We start from the raw sequence: 10,000 nt of genomic DNA, 5'->3' as shown, positions 1-10,000 counted from the left end.
ACACACACACACACAAACACTCACTCACTCACTCACTCACACACACACACACACACACACACACACACACACACACACACACACACACACACACACACACACACACACACACGAGGATCAGGGCCTGGTGTTATTGCGCAACACAGAAGCGATCCCCCGTCACAGTTAGACGTTAATGGGAAGGAAACGGCAGAGAACAGAAGAGCACCGTTTCTCCAGCGAGAAGCTCACGAGAGGCTCATGAGAGGCTCACGAGAAGCTCACGAGAAGCTCACGAGAAGCTCACGAGAGGCTCACGAGAGGCTCACGAGAAGCTCACGAGAAGCTCACGAGAGGCTCACGAGAAGCACAACAACAGTGAAGCTGCGGGGACACATAGGTGGGAATGTACAGAACAGAAAAGAATGTTCTGGAAAAAACGACAAAGCATTACTGATCCAGAACCCTCGGGAGGTGCAAGCACAATCCCCAGAACCCCTAACGGGAGTCGGCTGTGGGCGTGAGCGAGTTTCCTTCGCCTCCGCACCACCGAGACCACGCAGAAGGACAGCAGCTGTTCTGGGGGGGGGGGCACGGGCGGAGGGGCTGCTGAGGTCACACGGCGGCGAACACGGCGGGTCACCTGTGTGGCGGGTCGACGGCTCACCTGCACAGCATGCTGTTCAGGCCCACAAAGCCCACGTAGGCCAACTCGAACGCTCCTCTGTGTCGGGACTGAAGTAGCTGCTCGCGGAAATACCGCCCCACACCCTCCACCTGGGGGAGAGAGAGGGAGGGAGAGAGAGAGGGAGTGGGGGAGAGGGAGAGAGAGAGATAGAGAGAGTGAGTGAGAGAGAAAACCTCTGTGCTGCTTGGTTTAAAGCCAACACCAATACATTCTTGTCTGAGTATCAATAAACCCTGAATTACTGGGCTAATCTGGACCGGGTCATGTTGTGTCTCAGGTGACTCGTTCAACTCTGCCAGAATTAACTGGCCCACAGACACGGCGAATGGCCTCAGCAGATTACACCCGAAGGTGGAGCTGTAGGGGTGATGTAGGGGCCTCCGTGTAGGGGCCTCCGTGCACACAGCCTGCAGGACCGATCCGGCCACGTGTTCCGATGGACCCCGGAAAACGCCAGAGTCACGCAACGATGGTTTGTGGTTTCCGAGGGGGGAGAAGAGCCCTCTGGAGATATGGGGGCGGGACTGGGGCCCGGTGGGACCCGCCCCCGCACGGACCGGCCCACGGGGAAGCCCCGCCCCCCCTCCCTGCAGGCACGCAGACGGGTGGAGGCGGTCGAGGCTGGCGGCCCGAGCCGTCTCGGGGAGGGTTAATTGCACGGCGCCCCGAGTGCCCGTTAAAAGTTCCCCGGTTCCACGGGGACTCGTTTTAGCCTGACGCTTCCTGTTTGCCAGTTCAGCTGCGTTGTTCTTTTTCCCCTCCTCCAGCGCCCCACGTGCGCAGAGAAACTTCCCAACGTTTTCCGCAGCTGGCTAATTACACGGTCGGGTCGCTGACCTAAATAGTGGCTTTTCCTCCACGCCTGGCCACTAAGAGACTTCGCACCCGCGGGGCTGATGCAGTTGTTTGCTTTCCGCTTTGATTCCATTGACTCGGGCCGGAGGGGCCGACATCGCTCCGCTCACGTAGAGCTCAGGACGGGCAGGGAGGTTCACGGGAGTCTGACCAAGCCCTCGTAGGAGGAGTACACAGTCAGGACGAAACTTTATCAGAGTGACAGCGCACACACACGTCCTGAACAGAGCGCAAGCTCGACCGGCCTGGACGCCGAGAAACTGTGGAGTCACCTCAACAACGGGTCAAAGGCGGGCCTGGGGTGAACAGATAGCGTTGGATTATATTTATAGTTTGAGGTTGGAATGAGGTTAACTGGGGTCAGTGAATCAAAGCCAGACATTTCAGAGATGCAACCAAACCCCGTGGGCCCCGGTTTCCAGGAACTGAACGTCCGCCTGTTCCACCAGTTGTGAAGCTACGGCCAGCGGCCAAACGAGCAACAGCGAACCCTCCCAAACACAGCAGCGCGCCTCAAAGCCACTTAAATGTATGAAAGGCCCAACAGCGCCCCCTAGTTCAGGCAGCGTGCGGCGCGGGGCTCTGTGTTAGGCGTGTGGAGGACCGAGTGAGACTATCTGGATTATCCAAAGCCACAGTGAAGCCAGCCTGCTAAAACCTACTTAGAGCAAGAACTCAGGGCACTAATACACATAAAGAGAGAAACTGCAGACACAAACAGCAGCAGGAGAGATGATGGTGGTGGTAGATGGTGGTGGATGATGATGATGGTAGATGGTGGTGGTAGATGGTAGTGGATGATGATGGTGGTGGATGATGATGATGGTGGTAGATGATGATGGTGGTAGATGATGATGGTGGTGGTGGATGATGGTGGTGGATGATGATGATGGTGGTGGTGATGGTGGATGATGGTGGTGGTGGTGGTGGATGATGATGATGGTGGTGGTGGTGGTGGATGATGGTGGTGGTGGTGGTGGATGATGATGGTGGTGGTGGATGATGGTGGTGGTGGATGATGGTGGTGGTGGTGGTGGATGGTGGTGGTGGTGGTGGTGGATGATGGTGGTGGTGGTGGTGGATGATGGTGGTGGTGGTGGATGATGGTGGTGGTGGATGATGGTGGTGGTGGTGGTGGTGGTGGTGGATGATGGTGGTGGTGGTGGTGGTGGATGATGATGGTGGTGGTGGTGGTGGATGATGGTGGTGGTGGATGATGATGATGGTGGTGGTGGATGATGATGATGGTGGTGGTGGTGGTGGTGGATGATGATGGTGGTGGTGGTGGTGGATGATGGTGGTGGTGGTGGATGATGGTGGTGGTGGATGATGATGATGGTGGTGGTGGTGGATGATGATGGTGGTGGTGGTGGTGGATGATGATGGTGGTGGTGGTGGATGATGATGATGGTGGTGGTGGTGGATGATGATGGTGGTGGTGGTGGATGATGATGATGGTGGTGGATGATGATGATGGTGGTGGTGGTGGATGATGATGGTGGTGGTGGTGGTGGATGATGATGGTGGTGGTGGATGATGATGATGGTGGTGGTGGTGGATGATGGTGGTGGTGGTGGTGGATGATGATGGTGGTGGATGATGATGATGGTGGTGGTGATGGTGGATGATGGTGGTGGTGGTGGATGGTGGTGGTGGTGGATGATGGTGTTGGTGGTGGTGGTGGATGATGATGGTGGTGGTGGTGGTGGATGATGGTGGTGGTGGATGATGATGATGGTGGTGGTGGTGGTGGTGGATGATGATGGTGGTGGTGGTGGTGGATGATGGTGGTGGTGGTGGATGATGGTGGTGGTGGATGATGATGATGGTGGTGGTGGTGGATGATGATGGTGGTGGTGGTGGTGGATGATGATGGTGGTGGTGGTGGATGATGATGATGGTGGTGGTGGTGGATGATGGTGGTGGTGGTGGTGGATGATGATGGTGGTGGTGGTGGATGATGGTGGTGGTGGTGGATGATGATGGTGGTGGTGGTGGATGATGATGATGGTGGTGGTGGATGATGGTGGTGGTGGATGATGATGTGGTGGTGGTGGATGATGGTGGTGGTGGATGATGGTGGTGGTGGATGATGATGGTGGTGGTGGATGATGATGGTGGTGGTGGTGGATGATGATGATGGTGGTGGTGGATGATGGTGGTGGTGGATGATGATGATGGTGGTGGTGGATGATGGTGGTGGTGGTAGATGATGGTGGTGGTGGATGATGATGGTGGTGGATGATGATGGTGGTGGTGGATGATGGTGGTGGTGGATGATGGTGGTGGTGGTGGTGGATGATGGTGGTGGTGGTGGATGATGGTGGTGGTGGTGGTGGTGAATGATGGTGGTGGTGGTGGATGATGGTGGTGGTGGTGGTGGTGGATGATGGTGGTGGTGGATGATGATGATGGTGGTGGTGGATGATGGTGGTGGTGGATGATGGTGGTGGATGATGGTGATGGTGGTGGATGATGGTGGTGGTGGATGATGATGGTGGTGGTGGATGATGGTGGTGGTGGATGATGATGGTGGTGGTGGATGATGGTGGTGGTGGATGATGATGATGGTGGTGGTGGTGGTGGATGATGGTGGTGGTGGTGGTGGATGATGGTGGTGGTGGATGATGATGATGGTGGATGATGATGATGGTGGATGATGGTGGTGGTGGTGGTGGATGATGATGCTGGAGGTGGTAGATGATGGTGGTGGTGGTGGTGGTGGTGGTGGATGATGGTGGTGGTGGTGGTGGATGATGATGGTGGTGGTGGTGGATGATGGTGGTGGTGGATGATGGTGGTGGTGGATGATGGTGGTGGTGGTGGATGATGGTGGTGGTGGTGGTGGTGGATGATGGTGGTGGTGGTGGATGATGGTGGTGGTGGTGGTGGATGATGATGATGGTGGTGGTGGATGATGATGGTGGTGGTGGTGGATGATGGTGGTGGTGGTGGATGATGATGGTGGTGGATGATGATGGTGGTGGTGGTGGTGGATGATGGTGGTGGTGGTGGTGGATGATGGTGGTGGTGGTGGTGGATGATGATGATGGTGGTGGTGGTGGATGATGATGATGGTGGTGGTGGATGATGATGATGGTGGTGGTGGATGATGATGATGATGGTGGTGGTGGATGATGATGGTGGTGGATGATGATGGTGGTGGTGGTGGATGATGGTGGATGATGATGATGGTGGAGGTGGTGGATGATGATGATGGTGGTGGTGGATGATGATGGTGGTGGTGGTGGATGATGATGATGGTGGTGGTGGATGATGGTGGTGGTGGTGGATGATGATGATGGTGGTGGTGGATGATGATGGTGGTGGTGGTGGATGATGATGATGGTGGTGGTGGATGATGATGGTGGTGGTGGTGGATGATGATGATGGTGGTGGTGGATGATGATGATGGTGGTGGTGGATGATGATGATGGTGGTGGATGATGATGGTGGTGGTGGATGATAATGGTTGTGGTGGTGGATGATGATGATGGTGGTGGTGGATGATGATGGTGGTGGTGGATGATGATGATGGTGGATGATGGTGGTGGTGGTGGTGGTGGATGATGATGCTGGAGGTGGTAGATGATGGTGGTGGTGGTGGTGGATGATGATGGTGGTGGTGGATGATGATGGTGGTGGTGGTGGTGGATGATGGTGGTGGTGGTGGTGGATGATGATGATGGTGGTGGTGGATGATGATGATGGTGGTGGTGGTGGATGATGGTGGTGGTGGTGGTGGATGATGATGGTGGTGGTGGTGGTGGATGATGATGGTGGTGGTGGATGATGATGGTGGTGGTGGTGGTGGATGATGATGGTGGTGGTGGATGATGATGATGGTGGTGGTGGATGATGATGATGGTGGTGGTGGTGGATGATGGTGGTGGTGGATGATGATGGTGGTGGATGATGATGGTGGTGGTGGTGGTGGATGATGATGGTGGTGGTGGATGATGATGGTGGTGGATGATGATGGTGGTGGTGGATGATGATGATGGTGGTGGTGGATGATGATGATGGTGGTGGTGGATGATGATGATGGTGGTGGTGGATGATGATGGTGGTTGATGGTGGTGGTGGTGGATGATGATGCTGGAGGTGGTAGATGATGGTGGTGGTGGATGATGATGGTGGTGGTGGATGATGATGATGGTGGTGGTGGATGATGATGATGGTGGTGGATGATGATGATGGTGGTGGATGATGGTGGTGGTGGATGATGATGGTGGTGGTGGTGGATGATGATGGTGGTGGTGGTGGTGGATGATGATGGTGGTGGTGGATGATGATGGTGGTGGATGATGATGGTGGTGGTGGATGATGATGATGGTGGTGGTGGATGATGATGATGGTGGTGGTGGATGATGATGGTGGTGGTGGTGGATGATGGTGGTGGTGGTGGATGATGATGATGGTGGTGGTGGATGATGATGGTGGTGGTGGATGATGGTGGTGGTGGTGGATGATGATGGTGGTGGTGGTGGATGATGATGGTGGTGGTGGATGATGGTGGTGGTGGTGGATGATGATGATGGTGGTGGTGGTGGATGATGATGGTGGTGGTGGTGGATGATGATGGTGGTGGTGGTGGATGATGATGATGGTGGTGGATGATGGTGGTGGTGGATGATGATGATGGTGGTGGATGATGATGGTGGTGGTGGTGGATGATGATGATGGTGGTGGTGGTGGATGATGATGGTGGTGGTGGTGGATGATGATGATGGTGGTGGTGGTGGATGATGATGATGGTGGTGGTGGTGGATGATGATGGTGGTGGTGGATGATGATGGTGGTGGTGGATGATGATGATGGTGGTGGTGGATGATGGTGGTGGTGGTGGTGGTGGATGATGGTGGTGGTGATGGTGGATGATGGTGGATGCTGGAGGTGGTAGATGATGGTGGTGGTGGTGGATGATGATGGTGGTGGTGGTGGTGGTGGATGATGATGGTGGTGGTGGTGGATGATGGTGGTGGTGATGGTGGATGCTGGAGGTGGTGGATGATGGTGGTGGTGGTGGATGATGATGATGGTGGTGGTGGTGGTGGTGGTGGTGGATGATGGTGGTGGTGGTGGTAGATGATGGTGGATGCTGGAGGTGGTGGTAGATGGTCTCCACACGCTGGACGAGACAGCAAGGGCTCGTCAGAAGCCTCCAAGGTATCATCTGAACCAAGATGGCGTCGCAGAAGCACCCTGGCGTGGTTTACCCCAACCCCCCCCCCTCCAAACACTCTCCGTCTCCGGCAAGGGTGATGAAAAACGAGGAATTACACCGTCACGACACGACTGTTTGTGGTCGTCATGGTGTGCACGGCAGCACGGAAACATCTGCTGCGTTGCCGTGGTGACGGAGACCATAACAGGACACTGGAAACCAGCAATGCGTGTACTCACGACCTGACGGAGGGAACGTCACCGTCAAACACGTACACACTTTATGGAGCAGGACAGGGAGCTCGGCAGTGGACATGAGCCATTTGAGATGGGGTAGAGCGTGTCTCACACACACACACACACACACACACACACACACACACACACACACACACACCTTGAGCCTCTGGGATTCTCTCTCCATCTTTAGATCACCCGTTTATGTAATAGGCAGAAACGGAGCGGTAACCACAACGGTGACATCACTGAATAATTTCGCTCCATCTGCAGAAGTGATGAGATCACATGCCAAGCCGAAGTGGTGGATGACGACGCTAAAGTGAATCATACTCCATATCTGGAAGTTGCTTTAAGTTCTCCAACGCAAACCGTTCGCACACGTATCGTGTAACCGTCCCTGTGGGCCTCATCACTCTGTGTTGCGTGTAAACGCTCTCGCAGGTCGGATGATCGGTGGAGGGAGTAAAGGATCTCAGTCAGAGGAAGTAATGGAAAAAGAGACCTTCACACACAGGAGAAGATCTCCGGTTGGAGCCGTGTGCATCAGGCTGCCAGCGTGGAGAAGGCCTTCATCCACTTAAAGGAGGCTGACTAGGAAAGGCCAAGAAAATCTCTTGCTGGGACTTGTTGGTTCAGCGGTTCGGGTGATCGATTAAAGAATTCGCTCTTTATTTTAAAAGGATTATGGGTCGAACTCTCAGACAGAAGAGACCTGTATACATAGGGACTGGGATTGGACAGCCCTCATGGACAAAGGTTTAGCCAAAGAAAACAACTCGGCAATCACCAGAAAACCTCCTGTGGCATTATTTATGAAACTGTTTCAAATTAAACAAAAGGTCATGAGGTTTGCCAAGACGAGGATGATGAAGAAACGGAACTGGCCGAGCTCCTTCACGTTGTGCTTCTGTTACAGTAAACTTCAAACATAAACGTCAGCTCCTACACGCCGACCCCAGAGTGTAAACCTCAGCACCACTTTAGAGGTGCCAACTATACAGTCCAGAATATCTGCACACAAGGCCCACATGTGTGTGTGTGTGTGTGTGTGTGGAGTATAGCTGACTGACAGCTGTTGCTGGCATCTCAGGTATAAGAGCAGATAAATACTGCCCTGCAGGACAGGAGGAGACACCATCTGGAAAAATTCGGGTGAGAGGGCAGACGGGGCAGTTAAGCAGCGGGGGCAGTTAAACAGCGGGTGCAGACCGAAATGAAAGCCCTGCACTAATAAGGGCGGATGCTAATTGAAGGCGTGTGGAGTCTGACTGCTTCACACTGCCACAGACACAGTAGACACACCGCCACACACACCCACGCACTCGGGGTCGTCAAAACATCTCGGAATTTATGATGAGAGATTGTTTTTTTTGTTTTGTTTTTGTTTTTTTTTTGGTGCACCTTAAATACAACTTCATGGACAATATGGAGATCTTGGCGCATCACCAATGTTGGAGGAACATGCGAGTCAGAATCAGAACCCATGAAGGAAGACACGTGTGTCCAGGTGCACTGATACGAGCACATAGAGGACGCGTTGGTGTGCGAACAGCTTTAGTATCTTTCTGATAAATGAACTTCAACGAATGCTTCATCGTTTCTCCAGGTATTGTTGATCCTGAACTCTGGATTTGCCATCATCAGAACCTCCTCCTCACTCCAGGAACCTCCAGATCAGCTTACTGGAAAAAAAATCTCTCAAGCTGAAGTATGAGGTACTATTCTCCAATATACTGTTTTCATTTAATTCCATAACGGTGATCGAGTCCTTGGGGTACATCCAGCTTTATCTGCACACACCATGTTTACTCTGAGGTGTGTGTGGTGTTCTACACGCCTGCTCCTCGGTGATGAGTCCTCGTTGGGTGTGTGTGTGCTGCTATGAGGTGTGTGTGGTGTTCTACACACCTGCTCCTCGGTGATGAGTCCTCGTTGGGTGTGTGTGTGCGCTGCTCTGAGGTGTGTGTGGTGTTCTACACACCTGCTCCTCGGTGATGAGTCCTCGTTGGGTGTGTGTGCTGCTCTGAGGTGTGTGTGGTGTTCTACACACCTGCTCCTCGGTGATGAGTCCTCGTTGGGTGTGTGTGTGCTGCTCTGAGGTGTGTGTGGTGTTCTACACACCTGCTCCTCGGTGATGAGTCCTCGTTGGGTGTGTGTGTGCTGCTCTGAGGTGTGTGTGGTGTTCTACACACCTGCTCCTCGGTGATGAGTCCTCGTTGGGTGTGTGTGTGCTGCTCTGAGGTGTGTGTGGTGTTCTACACACCTGCTCCTCGGTGATGAGTCCTCGTTGGGTGTGTGTGTGCTGCTCTGAGGTGTGTGTGGTGTTCTACACACCTGCTCCTCGGTGATGAGTCCTCGTTGGGTGTGTGTGTGCTGCTCTGAGGTGTGTGTGGTGTTCTACACACCTGCTCCTCGGTGATGAGTCCTCGTTGGGTGTGTGTGTGCTGCTCTGAGGTGTGTGTGGTGTTCTACACACCTGCTCCTCGGTGATGAGTCCTCGTTGGGTGTGTGTGTGCTGCTCTGAGGTGTGTGTGGTGTTCTACACACCTGCTCCTCGGTGATGAGTCCTCGTTGGGTGTGTGTGTGCTGCTCTGAGGTGTGTGTGGTGTTCTACACACCTGCTCCTCGGTGATGAGTCCTCGTTGGGTGTGTGTGTGCTGCTCTGAGGTGTGTGTGGTGTTCTACACACCTGCTCCTCGGTGATGAGTCCTCGTTGGGGGTGTGTGTGCTGCTCTGAGGTGTGTGTGGTGTTCTACACACCTGCTCCTCGGTGATGAGTCCTCGTTGGGTGTGTGTGTGCTGCTCTGAGGTGTGTGTGGTGTTCTACACACCTGCTCCTCGGTGATGAGTCCTCGTTGGGTGTGTGTGTGCTGCTATGAGGTGTGTGTGGTGTTCTACACACCTGCTCCTCGGTGATGAGTCCTCGTTGGGTGTGTGTGTGCTGCTCTGAGGTGTGTGTGGTGTTCTACACACCTGCTCCTCGGTGATGAGTCCTCGTTGGGTGTGTGTGTGCAGCGGCATCCTCTGACACAGCTCTCCTAACAACATGGAGACTTCCTTCATACTCCGCCA

General features: G+C 54.0%; 1 protein-coding gene across 1 annotated transcript in view; it reads right to left on the bottom strand.

The window, feature by feature from the left end:
• The window catches only part of thada (THADA armadillo repeat containing), a 24,563-nt gene that overhangs the window by 2,462 nt on the left and 12,101 nt on the right, over positions 1 to 10,000 (bottom strand). Inside the window, 2 exon segments of the mRNA XM_076974948.1 lie at positions 647 to 756; positions 9,902 to 10,000. The exon segment at positions 9,902 to 10,000 is cut by the window's right edge and continues 53 nt beyond it. Of these exon segments, the coding sequence (XP_076831063.1) occupies positions 647 to 756; positions 9,902 to 10,000 (209 nt within the window).

Source organism: Brachyhypopomus gauderio, chromosome 15 (genome assembly GCF_052324685.1).
Source record: "Brachyhypopomus gauderio isolate BG-103 chromosome 15, BGAUD_0.2, whole genome shotgun sequence".
NCBI classification, from domain to species: Eukaryota; Metazoa; Chordata; class Actinopteri; order Gymnotiformes; family Hypopomidae; genus Brachyhypopomus; species Brachyhypopomus gauderio.
Note: the sequence above shows the minus strand (reverse complement) of the source record. Positions and strands in the feature narration are given on the sequence as shown.